Raw genomic sequence first — 18,980 nt, 5'->3', positions numbered from 1 at the left:
CCCCTCACCTTAAGCCCCGCCCCTCACCTTAAGCCCCGCCCCCATTAAGCCCCGCCCCCTCCATTAAGCCCCGCCCCCTCCATTAAGGCCCGCCCCTCCATTAAGCCCCGCCCCCACTTTAAGCCCCGCCCCCTTTCTAAGCCCTGTCCCGCCATTAAGCCCCGCCCCCTCCATTAAGCCCCGCCCCCTCCCATAATCCCCTCCCCTCCGTTAAGCCCCGCCCCCCACTTTAAGCCCCTCACCTCCATTAAGCCCCGCCCCTTTTCTAAGCCCCACCCCCTGTCTAAGCCCCGCCCCCTGTCTAAGCCCCGCCCCCCCGCTAAGCCCCGCCCCCTGTCTAAGCCCCGCCCCCCGTCTAAGCCCCGCCCCCCCGCTAAGCCCCGCCCCCTGTCTAAGCCCCGCCCCCCTCTAAGCCCCGCCCCCCGCTAAGCCCCGCCCCCTCTAAGCCCCGCCCCCCCCCAGTCTCCCCGCAGGGCCGGGCGCGGGCGCTGCTGCTGCGGGCGCGGGCGCTGGAGGCGGCGCCGGGGGGCCGGGGCCGGGCGGAGGCGGCGCTGGGCCGGGCGCTGAAGCTGCAGCCGGGGCTGGCGCCCGCCTGGACCCGCCTCGGGGAGGCCCGCTGGCGCCGCGGGGACCTGGACGGCGCCCGCGGCTGCTTCCGAGGGGCCCTGGCGCACGTGAGCGGGGCTTGGGGGGGGTGGGGGGTTATGGGGTCGGTGTAAGGGGTTATGGGGTCGGTGTAAGGGGTTATGGGGTCAGTATGGGGGTTATGGGGTCAATATGGGGGGTTATGGGGTCAGTATGGGGGTTATGGGGTCAGTATGGGGGTTATGGGGTCAGTATGGGGGGTTATGGGGTCAGTATGGGGGTTATGGGGTCAGTATGGGGGCTTATGGGGTCAGTATGGGGGGTTATGGGGTCAATATGGGGGGTTATGGGGTCAGTATGGGGGTTATGGGGTCAGTATGGGGGTTATGGGGTCAGTATGGGGGGTTATGGGGTCAGTATGGGGGTTATGGGGTCAGTATGGGGGGTTATGGGGTCAGTATGGGGGGTTATGGGGTCGGTGTAAGGGGTTATGGGGTCAGTATGGGGGTTATGGGGTCAGTATGGGGGGTTATGGGGTCAGTATGGGGGTTACGGGGTCAGTATGGGGGGTTATGGGGTCGGTGTAAGGGGTTATAGGGTCAATATGGGGGGTTATGGGGTCGGTGTAAGGGGTTATGGGGTCGGTGTAAGGGGTTATGGGGTCAGTATGGGGGGTTATGGGGTCAGTATGGGGGGTTATGGGGTCAGTATGGGGGGTTATGGGGTCAATATGGGGGGTTATGGGGTCAGTATCAGGGGTTATAGGGTCAGTATGGGGGGTTATGGGGTCAATATGGGGGGTTATGGGGTCAATATCAGGGGTTATAGGGTCAGTATCAGGGGTTATAGGGTCAATATGGGGGGTTATGGGGTCAATATCAGGGGTTATAGGGTCAATATGGGGGGTTATGGGGTCAATATGGGGGGTTATGGGGTCAATATGGGGGGTTATGGGGTCAGTATCAGGGGTTATGGGGTCAATATGGGGGGTTATAGGGTCAATATCAGGGGTTATAGGGTCAATATGGGGGGTTATGGGGTCAATATGGGGGGTTATGGGGTCAGTATCAGGGGTTATAGGGTCAATATGGGGGGTTATAGGGTCAATATGGGGGGTTATGGGGTCAATATGGGGGGTTATGGGGTCAGTATCAGGGGTTATAGGGTCAATATGGGGGGTTATAGGGTCAATATCGGGGGTTATAGGGTCAATATGGGGGGTTATGGGGTCAGTATGGGGGGTTATAGGGTCAATATGGGGGGTTATGGGGTCAATATCAGGGGTTATAGGGTCAGTATGGGGGGTTATGGGGTCAGTATGGGGGGTTATGGGGTCAGTATGGGGGGTTATGGGGTCAATATGGGGGGTTATAGGGTCAATATCAGGGGTTATAGGGTCAATATGGGGGGTTATAGGGTCAATATGGGGGGTTATAGGGTCAATATCAGGGGTTATAGGGTCAATATGGGGGGTTATGGGGTCAGTATCAGGGGTTATGGGGTCAATATGGGGGGTTATAGGGTCAATATCAGGGGTTATAGGGTCAATATGGGGGGTTATAGGGTCAATATGGGGGGTTATGGGGTCAATATGGGGGGTTATGGGGTCAGTATCAGGGGTTATAGGGTCAATATGGGGGGTTATAGGGTCAATATGGGGGGTTATGGGGTCAATATGGGGGGTTATGGGGTCAGTATCAGGGGTTATAGGGTCAATATGGGGGGTTATAGGGTCAATATCGGGGGTTATAGGGTCAATATGGGGGGTTATGGGGTCAGTATGGGGGGTTATGGGGTCAATATGGGGGGTTATGGGGTCAATATGGGGGGTTATGGGGTCAATATCAGGGGTTATAGGGTCAGTATGGGGGGTTATGGGGTCAGTATGGGGGGTTATGGGGTCAATATGGGGGGTTATGGGGTCAATATGGGGGGTTATGGGGTCAATATCAGGGGTTATAGGGTCAGTATGGGGGGTTATGGGGTCAATATGGGGGGTTATGGGGTCAATATGGGGGGTTATGGGGTCAGTATCAGGGGTTATAGGGTCAATATGGGGGGTTATGGGGTCAGTATGGGGGTTATGGGGTCAGTATGGGGGTTATGGGGTCAGTATGGGGGGTTATGGGGTCAATATGGGGGGTTATGGGGTCAATATGGGGGGTTATGGGGTCAATATCAGGGGTTATAGGGTCAATATGGGGGGTTATGGGGTCAGTATGGGGGGTTATGGGGTCAGTATGGGGGGTTATGGGGTCAATATGGGGGGTTATGGGGTCAATATGGGGGGTTATAGGGTCAATATCAGGGGTTATAGGGTCAATATGGGGGGTTATGGGGTCAGTATCAGGGGTTATGGGGTCAATATGGGGGGTTATAGGGTCAATATCAGGGGTTATGGGGTCAATATGGGGGGTTATGGGGTCAATATGGGGGGTTATAGGGTCAATATCAGGGGTTATAGGGTCAATATGGGGGGTTATAGGGTCAATATCGGGGGTTATAGGGTCAATATGGGGGGTTATGGGGTCAATATGGGGGGTTATAGGGTCAATATCAGGGGTTATAGGGTCAATATGGGGGGTTATGGGGTCAGTATCAGGGGTTATGGGGTCAATATGGGGGGTTATAGGGTCAATATCAGGGGTTATAGGGTCAATATGGGGGGTTATAGGGTCAATATCGGGGGTTATAGGGTCAATATGGGGGGTTATGGGGTCAGTATGGGGGGTTATGGGGTCAATATGGGGGGTTATGGGGTCAGTATCAGGGGTTATGGGGTCAATATGGGGGGTTATAGGGTCAATATCAGGGGTTATGGGGTCAATATGGGGGGTTATGGGGTCAGTATCAGGGGTTATAGGGTCAATATGGGGGGTTATGGGGTCAGTATGGGGGGTTATGGGGTCAGTATGGGGGTTATAGGGGCAGTATGGGGGGTTATAGGGTCAATATGGGGGGTTATAGGGTCAATATGGGGGGTTATGGGGTCAGTATGGGGGGTTATGGGGTCAGTATGGGGGGTTATGGGGTCAGTATGGGGGGTTATAGGGTCAATATGGGGGGTTATGGGGTCAGTATGGGGGGTTATGGGGTCAATATCAGGGGTTATAGGGTCAATATGGGGGGTTATGGGGTCAGTATCAGGGGTTATGGGGTCAGTATGGGGGGTTATGGGGTCAATATGGGGGGTTATGGGGTCAATATCAGGGGTTATAGGGTCAATATGGGGGGTTATAGGGTCAATATGGGGGGTTATGGGGTCAGTATGGGGGGTTATGGGGTCAATATCAGGGGTTATAGGGTCAATATGGGGGGTTATGGGGTCAGTATGGGGGGTTATGGGGTCAATATGGGGGGTTATGGGGTCAATATCAGGGGTTATGGGGTCAATATGGGGGGTTATGGGGTCAATATCAGGGGTTATAGGGTCAATATGGGGGGTTATGGGGTCAATATCAGGGGTTATGGGGTCAGTATGGGGGTTATAGGGGCAGTATGGGGGGTTATAGGGTCAATATGGGGGTTATGGGGTCAGTATGGGGGGTTATGGGGTCAGTATGGGGGTTATGGGGTCAATATGGGGGGTTATGGGGTCAATATCAGGGGTTATAGGGTCAGTATGGGGGGTTATGGGGTCAATATGGGGGGTTATGGGGTCAATATCAGGGGTTATAGGGTCAGTATCAGGGGTTATAGGGTCAATATGGGGGGTTATGGGGTCAATATCAGGGGTTATAGGGTCAATATGGGGGGTTATGGGGTCAATATGGGGGGTTATGGGGTCAATATGGGGGGTTATGGGGTCAGTATCAGGGGTTATGGGGTCAATATGGGGGGTTATAGGGTCAATATCAGGGGTTATAGGGTCAATATGGGGGGTTATGGGGTCAATATGGGGGGTTATGGGGTCAGTATCAGGGGTTATAGGGTCAATATGGGGGGTTATAGGGTCAATATGGGGGGTTATGGGGTCAATATGGGGGGTTATGGGGTCAGTATCAGGGGTTATAGGGTCAATATGGGGGGTTATAGGGTCAATATCGGGGGTTATAGGGTCAATATGGGGGGTTATGGGGTCAGTATGGGGGGTTATAGGGTCAATATGGGGGGTTATGGGGTCAATATCAGGGGTTATAGGGTCAGTATGGGGGGTTATGGGGTCAGTATGGGGGGTTATGGGGTCAGTATGGGGGGTTATGGGGTCAATATGGGGGGTTATAGGGTCAATATCAGGGGTTATAGGGTCAATATGGGGGGTTATAGGGTCAATATGGGGGGTTATAGGGTCAATATCAGGGGTTATAGGGTCAATATGGGGGGTTATGGGGTCAGTATCAGGGGTTATGGGGTCAATATGGGGGGTTATAGGGTCAATATCAGGGGTTATAGGGTCAATATGGGGGGTTATAGGGTCAATATGGGGGGTTATGGGGTCAATATGGGGGGTTATGGGGTCAGTATCAGGGGTTATAGGGTCAATATGGGGGGTTATAGGGTCAATATGGGGGGTTATGGGGTCAATATGGGGGGTTATGGGGTCAGTATCAGGGGTTATAGGGTCAATATGGGGGGTTATAGGGTCAATATCGGGGGTTATAGGGTCAATATGGGGGGTTATGGGGTCAGTATGGGGGGTTATGGGGTCAATATGGGGGGTTATGGGGTCAATATGGGGGGTTATGGGGTCAATATCAGGGGTTATAGGGTCAGTATGGGGGGTTATGGGGTCAGTATGGGGGGTTATGGGGTCAATATGGGGGGTTATGGGGTCAATATGGGGGGTTATGGGGTCAATATCAGGGGTTATAGGGTCAGTATGGGGGGTTATGGGGTCAATATGGGGGGTTATGGGGTCAATATGGGGGGTTATGGGGTCAGTATCAGGGGTTATAGGGTCAATATGGGGGGTTATGGGGTCAGTATGGGGGTTATGGGGTCAGTATGGGGGTTATGGGGTCAGTATGGGGGGTTATGGGGTCAATATGGGGGGTTATGGGGTCAATATGGGGGGTTATGGGGTCAATATCAGGGGTTATAGGGTCAATATGGGGGGTTATGGGGTCAGTATGGGGGGTTATGGGGTCAGTATGGGGGGTTATGGGGTCAATATGGGGGGTTATGGGGTCAATATGGGGGGTTATAGGGTCAATATCAGGGGTTATAGGGTCAATATGGGGGGTTATGGGGTCAGTATCAGGGGTTATGGGGTCAATATGGGGGGTTATAGGGTCAATATCAGGGGTTATGGGGTCAATATGGGGGGTTATGGGGTCAATATGGGGGGTTATAGGGTCAATATCAGGGGTTATAGGGTCAATATGGGGGGTTATAGGGTCAATATCGGGGGTTATAGGGTCAATATGGGGGGTTATGGGGTCAATATGGGGGGTTATAGGGTCAATATCAGGGGTTATAGGGTCAATATGGGGGGTTATGGGGTCAGTATCAGGGGTTATGGGGTCAATATGGGGGGTTATAGGGTCAATATCAGGGGTTATAGGGTCAATATGGGGGGTTATAGGGTCAATATCGGGGGTTATAGGGTCAATATGGGGGGTTATGGGGTCAGTATGGGGGGTTATGGGGTCAATATGGGGGGTTATGGGGTCAGTATCAGGGGTTATGGGGTCAATATGGGGGGTTATAGGGTCAATATCAGGGGTTATGGGGTCAATATGGGGGGTTATGGGGTCAGTATCAGGGGTTATAGGGTCAATATGGGGGGTTATGGGGTCAGTATGGGGGGTTATGGGGTCAGTATGGGGGTTATAGGGGCAGTATGGGGGGTTATAGGGTCAATATGGGGGGTTATAGGGTCAATATGGGGGGTTATGGGGTCAGTATGGGGGGTTATGGGGTCAGTATGGGGGGTTATGGGGTCAGTATGGGGGGTTATAGGGTCAATATGGGGGGTTATGGGGTCAGTATGGGGGGTTATGGGGTCAATATCAGGGGTTATAGGGTCAATATGGGGGGTTATGGGGTCAGTATCAGGGGTTATGGGGTCAGTATGGGGGGTTATGGGGTCAATATGGGGGGTTATGGGGTCAATATCAGGGGTTATAGGGTCAATATGGGGGGTTATAGGGTCAATATGGGGGGTTATGGGGTCAGTATGGGGGGTTATGGGGTCAATATCAGGGGTTATAGGGTCAATATGGGGGGTTATGGGGTCAGTATGGGGGGTTATGGGGTCAATATGGGGGGTTATGGGGTCAATATCAGGGGTTATGGGGTCAATATGGGGGGTTATGGGGTCAATATCAGGGGTTATAGGGTCAATATGGGGGGTTATGGGGTCAATATCAGGGGTTATGGGGTCAGTATGGGGGTTATAGGGGCAGTATGGGGGGTTATAGGGTCAATATGGGGGTTATGGGGTCAGTATGGGGGGTTATGGGGTCAGTATGGGGGTTATGGGGTCAATATGGGGGGTTATGGGGTCAATATCAGGGGTTATAGGGTCAATATGGGGGGTTATGGGGTCAGTATGGGGGGTTATGGGGTCAATATGGGGGGTTATAGGGTCAGTATCAGGGGTTATGGGGTCAATATGGGGGGTTATGGGGTCAGTATGGGGGGTTATGGGGTCAATATGGGGGGTTATGGGGTCAATATCAGGGGTTATGGGGTCAATATGGGGGGTTATGGGGTCAATATCAGGGGTTATGGGGTCAATATGGGGGGTTATAGGGTCAGTATCAGGGGTTATGGGGTCAATATCAGGGGTTATGGGGTCAGTATGGGGGGTTATGGGGTCAATATGGGGGGTTATGGGGTCAATATCAGGGGTTATGGGGTCAATATGGGGGGTTATGGGGTCAATATCAGGGGTTATAGGGTCAGTATGGGGGGTTATAGGGTCAGTATGGGGGGTTATGGGGTCAATATGGGGGGTTATGGGGTCAGTATGGGGGGTTATGGGGTCAATATGGGGGGTTATGGGGTCAATATGGGGGGTTATGGGGTCAATATCAGGGGTTATAGGGTCAATATGGGGGGTTATGGGGTCAGTATGGGGGGTTATGGGGTCAGTATGGGGGGTTATGGGGTCAATATGGGGGGTTATGGGGTCAATATGGGGGGTTATGGGGTCAGTATCAGGGGTTATAGGGTCAATATGGGGGGTTATGGGGTCAATATGGGGGGTTATGGGGTCAATATGGGGGGTTATGGGGTCAGTATCAGGGGTTATGGGGTCAATATGGGGGGTTATAGGGTCAATATCAGGGGTTATAGGGTCAGTATGGGGGGTTATAGGGTCAATATGGGGGGTTATGGGGTCAATATGGGGGGTTATGGGGTCAGTATGGGGGGTTATGGGGTCAGTATCAGGGGTTATGGGGTCAATATGGGGGGTTATGGGGTCAGTATCAGGGGTTATGGGGTCAATATGGGGGGTTATAGGGTCAATATCAGGGGTTATAGGGTCAATATGGGGGGTTATAGGGTCAATATGGGGGGTTATGGGGTCAATATGGGGGGTTATGGGGTCAGTATCAGGGGTTATAGGGTCAATATGGGGGGTTATGGGGTCAATATGGGGGGTTATGGGGTCAATATGGGGGGTTATGGGGTCAGTATCAGGGGTTATGGGGTCAATATGGGGGGTTATAGGGTCAATATCAGGGGTTATAGGGTCAATATGGGGGGTTATGGGGTCAGTATCAGGGGTTATGGGGTCAATATGGGGGGTTATAGGGTCAATATCAGGGGTTATAGGGTCAATATGGGGGGTTATAGGGTCAATATGGGGGGTTATGGGGTCAATATGGGGGGTTATGGGGTCAGTATGGGGGGTTATGGGGTCAGTATCAGGGGTTATGGGGTCAGTATGGGGGGTTATGGGGTCAGTATCAGGGGTTATGGGGTCGGTGTAAGGGGTTATGGGGTCAGTATGGGGGTTATGGGGTCGGTATGGGGGGTTATGGGGTCAGTATGGGGGTTATGGGGTCAGTATGGGGGTTATGGGGTCAGTATGGGGATTATGGGGTCGGTATGCGGGTTATGGGGTCGGTGTAAGGGGTTATGGGGTCAGTATGGGGGGTTATGGGGTCAGTATGGGGGTTATGGGGTCGGTGTAAGGGGTTATGGGGTCAGTATGGGGGGTTATGGGGTCAGTATGGGGGTTATGGGGTCAGTATGGGGGTTATAGGGTCAGTATCAGGGGTTATGGGGTCAGTATGGGGGGTTATGGGGTCAGTATGGGGGGTTATGGGGTCAATATGGGGGGTTATAGGGTCAATATCAGGGGTTATAGGGTCAATATGGGGGGTTATGGGGTCAGTATCAGGGGTTATGGGGTCAATATGGGGGGTTATAGGGTCAATATCAGGGGTTATAGGGTCAATATGGGGGGTTATGGGGTCAGTATCAGGGGTTATGGGGTCAATATGGGGGGTTATAGGGTCAATATCAGGGGTTATAGGGTCAATATGGGGGGTTATAGGGTCAATATGGGGGGTTATAGGGTCAATATCGGGGGTTATAGGGTCAATATGGGGGGTTATGGGGTCAGTATGGGGGGTTATGGGGTCAGTATGGGGGGTTATGGGGTCAATATGGGGGGTTATGGGGTCAATATCAGGGGTTATGGGGTCAATATGGGGGGTTATAGGGTCAGTATGGGGGGTTATGGGGTCAATATGGGGGGTTATGGGGTCAGTATCAGGGGTTATAGGGTCAATATGGGGGGTTATGGGGTCAATATGGGGGGTTATGGGGTCAATATGGGGGGTTATGGGGTCAGTATCAGGGGTTATGGGGTCAATATGGGGGGTTATAGGGTCAATATCAGGGGTTATAGGGTCAGTATGGGGGGTTATAGGGTCAATATGGGGGGTTATGGGGTCAATATGGGGGGTTATGGGGTCAGTATCAGGGGTTATAGGGTCAATATGGGGGGTTATGGGGTCAATATGGGGGGTTATGGGGTCAATATGGGGGGTTATGGGGTCAGTATCAGGGGTTATAGGGTCAATATGGGGGGTTATGGGGTCAGTATCAGGGGTTATAGGGTCAATATGGGGGGTTATGGGGTCAATATGGGGGGTTATAGGGTCAATATCAGGGGTTATAGGGTCAATATGGGGGGTTATGGGGTCAGTATCAGGGGTTATGGGGTCAATATGGGGGGTTATAGGGTCAATATCAGGGGTTATAGGGTCAGTATGGGGGGTTATAGGGTCAATATGGGGGGTTATGGGGTCAATATGGGGGGTTATGGGGTCAGTATGGGGGGTTATGGGGTCAGTATCAGGGGTTATGGGGTCAATATGGGGGGTTATGGGGTCAGTATGGGGGGTTATGGGGTCAGTATCAGGGGTTATGGGGTCGGTATGGGGGGTTATGGGGTCAATATGGGGGGTTATGGGGTCAGTATGGGGGTTATGGGGTCGGTATGGGGGGTTATGGGGTCAGTATGGGGGTTATGGGGTCGGTATGGGGGGTTATGGGGTCAGTATGGGGGGTTATGGGGTCAGTATGGGGGTTATGGGGTCAGTATGGGGGTTATGGGGTCGGTGTAAGGGGTTATGGGGTCAGTATGGGGGGTTATGGGGTCAGTATGGGGGTTATGGGGTCGGTATGGGGGTTATGGGGTCAGTATGGGGGTTATGGGGTCGGTGTAAGGGGTTATGGGGTCAGTATGGGGGGTTATGGGGTCAGTATGGGGGTTATGGGGTCAGTATGGGGGTTATAGGGTCAGTATCAGGGGTTATGGGGTCAGTATGGGGGGTTATGGGGTCAGTATGGGGGGTTATGGGGTCAATATGGGGGGTTATAGGGTCAATATCAGGGGTTATAGGGTCAATATGGGGGGTTATGGGGTCAGTATCAGGGGTTATGGGGTCAATATGGGGGGTTATAGGGTCAATATCAGGGGTTATAGGGTCAATATGGGGGGTTATGGGGTCAGTATCAGGGGTTATGGGGTCAATATGGGGGGTTATAGGGTCAATATCAGGGGTTATAGGGTCAATATGGGGGGTTATAGGGTCAATATGGGGGGTTATAGGGTCAATATCGGGGGTTATAGGGTCAATATGGGGGGTTATGGGGTCAGTATGGGGGGTTATGGGGTCAATATGGGGGGTTATGGGGTCAATATCAGGGGTTATGGGGTCAATATGGGGGGTTATAGGGTCAGTATGGGGGGTTATGGGGTCAATATGGGGGGTTATGGGGTCAGTATCAGGGGTTATAGGGTCAATATGGGGGGTTATGGGGTCAATATGGGGGGTTATGGGGTCAATATGGGGGGTTATGGGGTCAGTATCAGGGGTTATGGGGTCAATATGGGGGGTTATAGGGTCAATATCAGGGGTTATAGGGTCAGTATGGGGGGTTATAGGGTCAATATGGGGGGTTATGGGGTCAATATGGGGGGTTATGGGGTCAGTATCAGGGGTTATAGGGTCAATATGGGGGGTTATGGGGTCAATATGGGGGGTTATGGGGTCAATATGGGGGGTTATGGGGTCAGTATCAGGGGTTATGGGGTCAATATGGGGGGTTATAGGGTCAATATCAGGGGTTATAGGGTCAATATGGGGGGTTATGGGGTCAGTATCAGGGGTTATGGGGTCAATATGGGGGGTTATAGGGTCAATATCAGGGGTTATAGGGTCAGTATGGGGGGTTATGGGGTCAATATCAGGGGTTATGGGGTCAATATGGGGGGTTATGGGGTCAGTATGGGGGGTTATGGGGTCAGTATGGGGGGTTATGGGGTCAGTATCAGGGGTTATAGGGTCAATATGGGGGGTTATGGGGTCAATATGGGGGGTTATGGGGTCAGTATGGGGGGTTATGGGGTCAGTATGGGGGGTTATGGGGTCAGTATCAGGGGTTATAGGGTCAATATGGGGGGTTATGGGGTCAATATGGGGGGTTATGGGGTCAATATGGGGGGTTATGGGGTCAGTATGGGGGGTTATGGGGTCAGTATGGGGGGTTATGGGGTCAGTATCAGGGGTTATAGGGTCAATATGGGGGTTATAGGGTCAATATGGGGGGTTATGGGGTCAATATGGGGGGTTATGGGGTCAGTATGGGGGGTTATGGGGTCAGTATCAGGGGTTATAGGGTCAATATGGGGGGTTATGGGGTCAATATGGGGGGTTATGGGGTCAGTATGGGGGGTTATGGGGTCAGTATCAGGGGTTATGGGGTCAATATGGGGGGTTATGGGGTCAGTATGGGGGTTATGGGGTCGGTGTAAGGGGTTATGGGGTCAGTATGGGGGTTATGGGGTCGGTATGGGGGGTTATGGGGTCAGTATGGGGGTTATGGGGTCAGTATGGGGGTTATGGGGTCAGTATGGGGGTTATGGGGTCGGTATGGGGGTTATGGGGTCAGTATGGGGGTTATGGGGTCAGTATCAGGGGTTATGGGGTCAGTATGGGGGGTTATGGGGTCGGTGTAAGGGGTTATGGGGTCAGTATGGGGGTTATGGGGTCGGTGTAAGGGGTTATGGGGTCAGTATGGGGGTTATGGGGTCAGTATGGGGGTTATAGGGTCAGTATCAGGGGTTATGGGGTCAGTATGGGGGGTTATGGGGTCAGTATGGGGGTTATGGGGTCAATATGGGGGGTTATAGGGTCAATATCAGGGGTTATAGGGTCAATATGGGGGGTTATGGGGTCAGTATCAGGGGTTATGGGGTCAATATGGGGGTTATAGGGTCAATATCAGGGGTTATAGGGTCAATATGGGGGGTTATGGGGTCAGTATCAGGGGTTATGGGTCAATATGGGGGGTTATAGGGTCAATATCAGGGGTTATAGGGTCAATATCGGGGGTTATAGGGTCAATATGGGGGGTTATGGGGTCAGTATGGGGGTTATGGGGTCAGTATGGGGGGTTATGGGGTCAATATGGGGGGTTATGGGGTCAATATCAGGGGTTATAGGGTCAATATGGGGGGTTATAGGGTCAATATGGGGGGTTATGGGGTCAGTATGGGGGGTTATGGGGTCAATATGGGGGGTTATGGGGTCAATATCAGGGGTTATGGGGTCAATATGGGGGGTTATGGGGTCAATATCAGGGGTTATAGGGTCAATATGGGGGGTTATGGGGTCAATATCAGGGGTTATGGGGTCAGTATGGGGGTTATAGGGGCAGTATGGGGGTTATAGGGTCAATATGGGGGTTATGGGGTCAGTATGGGGGGTTATGGGGTCAGTATGGGGGTTATGGGGTCAATATCAGGGGTTATAGGGTCAATATGGGGGGGTTATAGGGTCAGTATGGGGGGTTATGGGGTCAATATGGGGGGTTATAGGGTCAGTATCAGGGGTTATGGGGTCAATATGGGGGGTTATGGGGTCAGTATGGGGGGTTATGGGGTCAATATGGGGGGTTATGGGGTCAATATCAGGGGTTATGGGGTCAATATGGGGGGTTATGGGGTCAATATCAGGGGTTATGGGGTCAATATGGGGGGTTATAGGGTCAGTATCAGGGGTTATGGGGTCAATATCAGGGGTTATGGGGTCAGTATGGGGGTTATGGGGTCAATATGGGGGGTTATGGGGTCAATATCAGGGGTTATGGGGTCAATATGGGGGGTTATGGGGTCAATATCAGGGGTTATAGGGTCAGTATGGGGGTTATAGGGTCAGTATGGGGGGTTATGGGGTCAATATGGGGGGTTATGGGGTCAGTATGGGGGGTTATGGGGTCAATATGGGGGGTTATGGGGTCAATATGGGGGGTTATGGGGTCAATATCAGGGGTTATAGGGTCAATATGGGGGGTTATGGGGTCAGTATGGGGGGTTATGGGGTCAGTATGGGGGTTATGGGGTCAATATGGGGGGTTATGGGGTCAATATGGGGGGTTATGGGGTCAGTATCAGGGGTTATAGGGTCAATATGGGGGGTTATGGGGTCAATATGGGGGGTTATGGGGTCAATATGGGGGGTTATGGGGTCAGTATCAGGGGTTATGGGGTCAATATGGGGGGTTATAGGGTCAATATCAGGGGTTATAGGGTCAGTATGGGGGGTTATAGGGTCAATATGGGGGGTTATGGGGTCAATATGGGGGGTTATGGGGTCAATATGGGGGTTATGGGGTCAGTATCAGGGGTTATAGGGTCAATATGGGGGGTTATGGGGTCAATATGGGGGGTTATGGGGTCAATATGGGGTTATGGGGTCAGTATCAGGGGTTATGGGGTCAATATGGGGGGTTATAGGGTCAATATCAGGGGTTATAGGGTCAATATGGGGGGTTATGGGGTCAGTATCAGGGTTATGGGGTCAATATGGGGGTTATAGGGTCAATATCAGGGGTTATAGGGTCAATATGGGGGGTTATAGGGTCAATATGGGGGTTATGGGGTCAATATGGGGGTTATGGGGTCAGTATGGGGGGTTATGGGGTCAGTATCAGGGGTTATGGGGTCAATATGGGGGGTTATGGGGTCAGTATGGGGGGTTATGGGGTCAGTATCAGGGTTATGGGGTCGGTGTAAGGGGTTATGGGGTCAGTATGGGGGTTATGGGGTCGGTATGGGGGGTTATGGGGTCAGTATGGGGGTTATGGGGTCAGTATGGGGGTTATGGGGTCAGTATGGGGATTATGGGGTCGGTATGCGGGTTATGGGGTCAGTATGGGGGTTATGGGGTCGGTGTAAGGGGTTATGGGGTCAGTATGGGGGTTATGGGGTCAGTATGGGGGTTATGGGGTCAGTATGGGGGTTATAGGGTCAGTATCAGGGGTTATGGGGTCAGTATGGGGGGTTATGGGGTCAGTATGGGGGGTTATGGGGTCAATATGGGGGGTTATAGGGTCAATATCAGGGGTTATAGGGTCAATATGGGGGTTATGGGGTCAGTATCAGGGGTTATGGGGTCAATATGGGGGGTTATAGGGTCAATATCAGGGGTTATAGGGTCAATATGGGGGGTTATGGGGTCAGTATCAGGGGTTATGGGGTCAATATGGGGGGTTATAGGGTCAATATCAGGGGTTATAGGGTCAATATGGGGGGTTATGGGGTCAGTATCAGGGTTATGGGGTCAATATGGGGGGTTATAGGGTCAATATCAGGGGTTATAGGGTCAATATGGGGGGTTATAGGGTCAATATGGGGGGTTATAGGGTCAATATCGGGGGTTATAGGGTCAATATGGGGGTTATGGGGTCAGTATGGGGGGTTATGGGGTCAGTATGGGGGGTTATGGGGTCAATATGGGGGTTATGGGGTCAATATCAGGGTTATGGGGTCAATATGGGGGGTTATAGGGTCAGTATGGGGGGTTATGGGGTCAATATGGGGGTTATGGGGTCAGTATCAGGGTTATAGGGTCAATATGGGGGGTTATGGGGTCAATATGGGGGTTATGGGGTCAATATGGGGGGTTATGGGGTCAGTATCAGGGGTTATGGGGTCAATATGGGGGGTTATAGGGTCAATATGGGGGGTTATGGGGTCAATATGGGGGGTTATGGGGTCAGTATCAGGGGTTATAGGGTCAATATGGGGGGTTATGGGGTCAATATGGGGGGTTATGGGGTCAATATGGGGGGTTATGGGGTCAGTATCAGGGGTTATGGGGTCAATATGGGGGGTTATAGGGTCAATATCAGGGGTTATAGGGTCAATATGGGGGGTTATGGGGTCAGTATCAGGGGTTATGGGGTCAATATGGGGGGTTATGGGGTCAGTATGGGGGGTTATGGGGTCAGTATCAGGGGTTATAGGGTCAATATGGGGGGTTATGGGGTCAGTATCAGGGGTTATGGGGTCAATATGGGGGGTTATGGGGTCAGTATGGGGGGTTATGGGGTCAGTATCAGGGGTTATGGGGTCAATATGGGGGGTTATAGGGTCAATATGGGGGGTTATGGGGTCAGTATGGGGGGTTATGGGGTCAGTATCAGGGGTTATGGGGTCGGTATGGGGGGTTATAGGGTCAATATGGGGGGTTATGGGGTCAGTATGGGGGTTATGGGGTCGGTATGGGGGGTTATGGGGTCAGTATGGGGGTTATGGGGTCGGTATGGGGGTTATGGGGTCAGTATGGGGGTTATGGGGTCAGTATGGGGGTTATGGGGTCAGTATGGGGGTTATGGGGTCGGTGTAAGGGGTTATGGGGTCAGTATGGGGGGTTATGGGGTCAGTATGGGGGTTATGGGGTCGGTATGGGGGTTATGGGGTCAGTATGGGGTTATGGGGTCGGTGTAAGGGTTATGGGGTCAGTATGGGGGTTATGGGGTCAGTATGGGGGTTATGGGGTCAGTATGGGGGTTATAGGGTCAGTATCAGGGTTATGGGGTCAGTATGGGGGGTTATGGGGTCAGTATGGGGGGTTATGGGGTCAATATGGGGGTTATAGGGTCAATATCAGGGGTTATAGGGTCAATATGGGGGGTTATGGGGTCAGTATCAGGGGTTATGGGGTCAATATGGGGGGTTATAGGGTCAATATCAGGGGTTATAGGGTCAATATGGGGGGTTATGGGGTCAGTATCAGGGGTTATGGGGTCAATATGGGGGGTTATAGGGTCAATATCAGGGTTATAGGGTCAATATGGGGGGTTATGGGGTCAATATGGGGGGTTATGGGGTCAGTATCAGGGTTATGGGGTCAATATGGGGGTTATAGGGTCAATATCAGGGGTTATAGGGTCAATATGGGGGGTTATAGGGTCAATATGGGGGGTTATAGGGTCAATATCGGGGGTTATAGGGTCAATATGGGGGGTTATGGGGTCAGTATGGGGGGTTATGGGGTCAATATGGGGGGTTATGGGGTCAATATCAGGGGTTATGGGTCAATATGGGGGGTTATAGGGTCAGTATGGGGGGTTATGGGGTCAATATGGGGGTTATGGGGTCAGTATCAGGGGTTATAGGGTCAATATGGGGGTTATGGGGTCAATATGGGGGTTATGGGGTCAATATGGGGGGTTATGGGGTCAGTATCAGGGGTTATGGGGTCAATATGGGGGGTTATAGGGTCAATATCAGGGGTTATAGGGTCAGTATGGGGGGTTATAGGGTCAATATGGGGGGTTATGGGGTCAATATGGGGGGTTATGGGGTCAGTATCAGGGTTATAGGGTCAATATGGGGGGTTATGGGGTCAATATGGGGGTTATGGGGTCAATATGGGGGGTTATGGGGTCAGTATCAGGGGTTATGGGGTCAATATGGGGGGTTATAGGGTCAATATCAGGGGTTATAGGGTCAATATGGGGGTTATGGGGTCAGTATCAGGGGTTATGGGGTCAATATGGGGGTTATAGGGTCAATATCAGGGTTATAGGGTCAGTATGGGGGTTATGGGGTCAATATCAGGGTTATGGGTCAATATGGGGGGTTATGGGGTCAGTATGGGGGGTTATGGGGTCAGTATGGGGGGTTATGGGTCAGTATCAGGGTTATAGGGTCAATATGGGGGGTTATGGGGTCAATATGGGGGGTTATGGGTCAGTATGGGGGGTTATGGGTCAGTATCAGGGGTTATGGGGTCAATATGGGGGTTATGGGGTCAGTATGGGGGGTTATGGGGTCAGTATCAGGGGTTATGGGGTCGGTGTAAGGGGTTATGGGGTCAGTATGGGGGTTATGGGTCGGTGTAAGGGGTTATGGGGTCAGTATGGGGTTATGGGGTCAGTATGGGGGTTATAGGGTCAGTATCAGGGGTTATGGGGTCAGTATGGGGGGTTATGGGGTCAGTATGGGGGTTATGGGTCAATATGGGGGGTTATAGGGTCAATATCAGGGGTTATAGGGTCAATATGGGGGTTATGGGGTCAGTATCAGGGGTTATGGGGTCAATATGGGGGTTATAGGGTCAATATCAGGGTTATAGGGTCAATATGGGGGTTATGGGGTCAGTATCAGGGGTTATGGGGTCAATATGGGGGGTTATAGGGTCAATATCAGGGGTTATAGGGTCAATATCGGGGTTATAGGGTCAATATGGGGGTTATGGGGTCAGTATGGGGGGTTATGGGGTCAGTATGGGGGGTTATGGGGTCAATATGGGGGTTATGGGGTCAATATCAGGGGTTATGGGGTCAATATGGGGGGTTATAGGGTCAGTATGGGGGTTATGGGGTCAATATGGGGGTTATGGGGTCAATATGGGGGGTTATGGGTCAGTATCAGGGTTATAGGGTCAATATGGGGGGTTATGGGGTCAGTATGGGGGTTATGGGGTCAGTATGGGGGTTATGGGGTCAGTATGGGGGTTATGGGGTCAGTATGGGGGTTATGGGGTCGGTGTAAGGGGTTATGGGGTCAGTACGGGGCTATAGGGTCAGTATGGGGGTTATAGGGTCAGTACGGGGGCTATAGGGTCAGTATGGGGGCTATAGGGTCAGTATGGGGGCTATAGGGTCCGTACTGGGGTTATGGGGTCGGTGCGGAGCCTTATAGGGCCGATTCGAGGGCTGTGGGGGGGCGGTTATAGGGGATTTATGGGGTCGGGGGGGCTATGGGGGGGATTTGGGGCGGATTCGGGGGGATTTGGGGCGGGTTCGGGGGGTTACGGGGGATTTGGGGCCCCGCTGACCTTTTAGGGTCATTTATAGGATCAAGCCCTTATTTTATAGGATTTCGGGTATTGCCGCCCCCCCGAGCGCCCCCCCTATACCTAACGCCCCGTTATACCTTTAGGGTGCCCTTTATAGGATCGGGGCCTTTTTTATAGGATTTCGACCTTTTTTGGGGTCCCTTTTTGGGTTTTTTCTCCCCGAAACCTATAGGGCGAGGACGCGGAGGCGCGCCGCCTGCTCTCCATGGCCCTGCGCCGGGGGGGGGCCCTGGGGGAGAGCCTGGCCCAGGCCGAGGCCGCCGTGCGCTGCGCCCACCGACGGGCGGTCCTGGTGTGAGTCGGGGGGGCCTTATAGGGTCCTATAGGGCCTTACGGGGCCTTACGGGGTCGTTACGGGGTCTTATGGGGTCGGGGGGGTTTTGGGGGGTCCCGCTGGGGTGAGGGGGAGGGGGGTTTGGGGGGTTGGTGGGGGGTTGGGGGGGGGTTATTGGGGTCGGGGGGGGGTGTTTGGGGTAAAGGGGGGGGTCTGGGGGGTTATGGGGTCTTATAGGGTCTTATGGGGTCGTTATAGGGTTTTATAGGGTCGGGGGGGTTTTGGGGGTCCCTGTGGGGTGAGGGGGACGGGGTTTTGGGGGGTTGGTGGGGGGGTGGGGGGGGGTTATTGGGGTCGAGGGGGGGTGTTTGGGGTAAAGGGGGGGGTTATGGGGTCTTATAGGGTCGTTACGGGGTTTTATAGGATCGGGGGGGTCTTATAGGGTCGGGGGGGTTTCGGGGGGTCGTTGCGGGGTCTGGGGACGGGGACGGGGGTCCCTAATAACGCCCCCCCCCCCAGACGTGCTGGGCAACGCCTACGTCTCGCTCTTCTTCGCCGGG

At 53.0% G+C, this 18,980-nt stretch overlaps 1 protein-coding gene across 1 annotated transcript; it reads left to right on the top strand.

Annotated features, from left to right (window-relative positions):
* Positions 1 to 462: 462 nt before the first annotated feature.
* Positions 463 to 18,440, top strand: LOC310890391 (tetratricopeptide repeat protein 5-like; the record flags this gene model as incomplete). The annotated part of the gene is made up of 2 exons (XM_083852751.1): positions 463 to 674; positions 18,319 to 18,440. Coding segments are annotated over 2 exons (334 nt in total), but the record flags the coding sequence as incomplete, so codon positions are not given.
* Positions 18,441 to 18,980: the final 540 nt, after the last annotated feature.

Source organism: Anser anser, assembly GCF_964211835.1.
Source record: "Anser anser genome assembly, contig: HAP1_SCAFFOLD_723, whole genome shotgun sequence".
NCBI classification, from domain to species: Eukaryota; Metazoa; Chordata; class Aves; order Anseriformes; family Anatidae; genus Anser; species Anser anser.
This window is presented reverse-complemented; position numbering and strand designations above follow the sequence as displayed.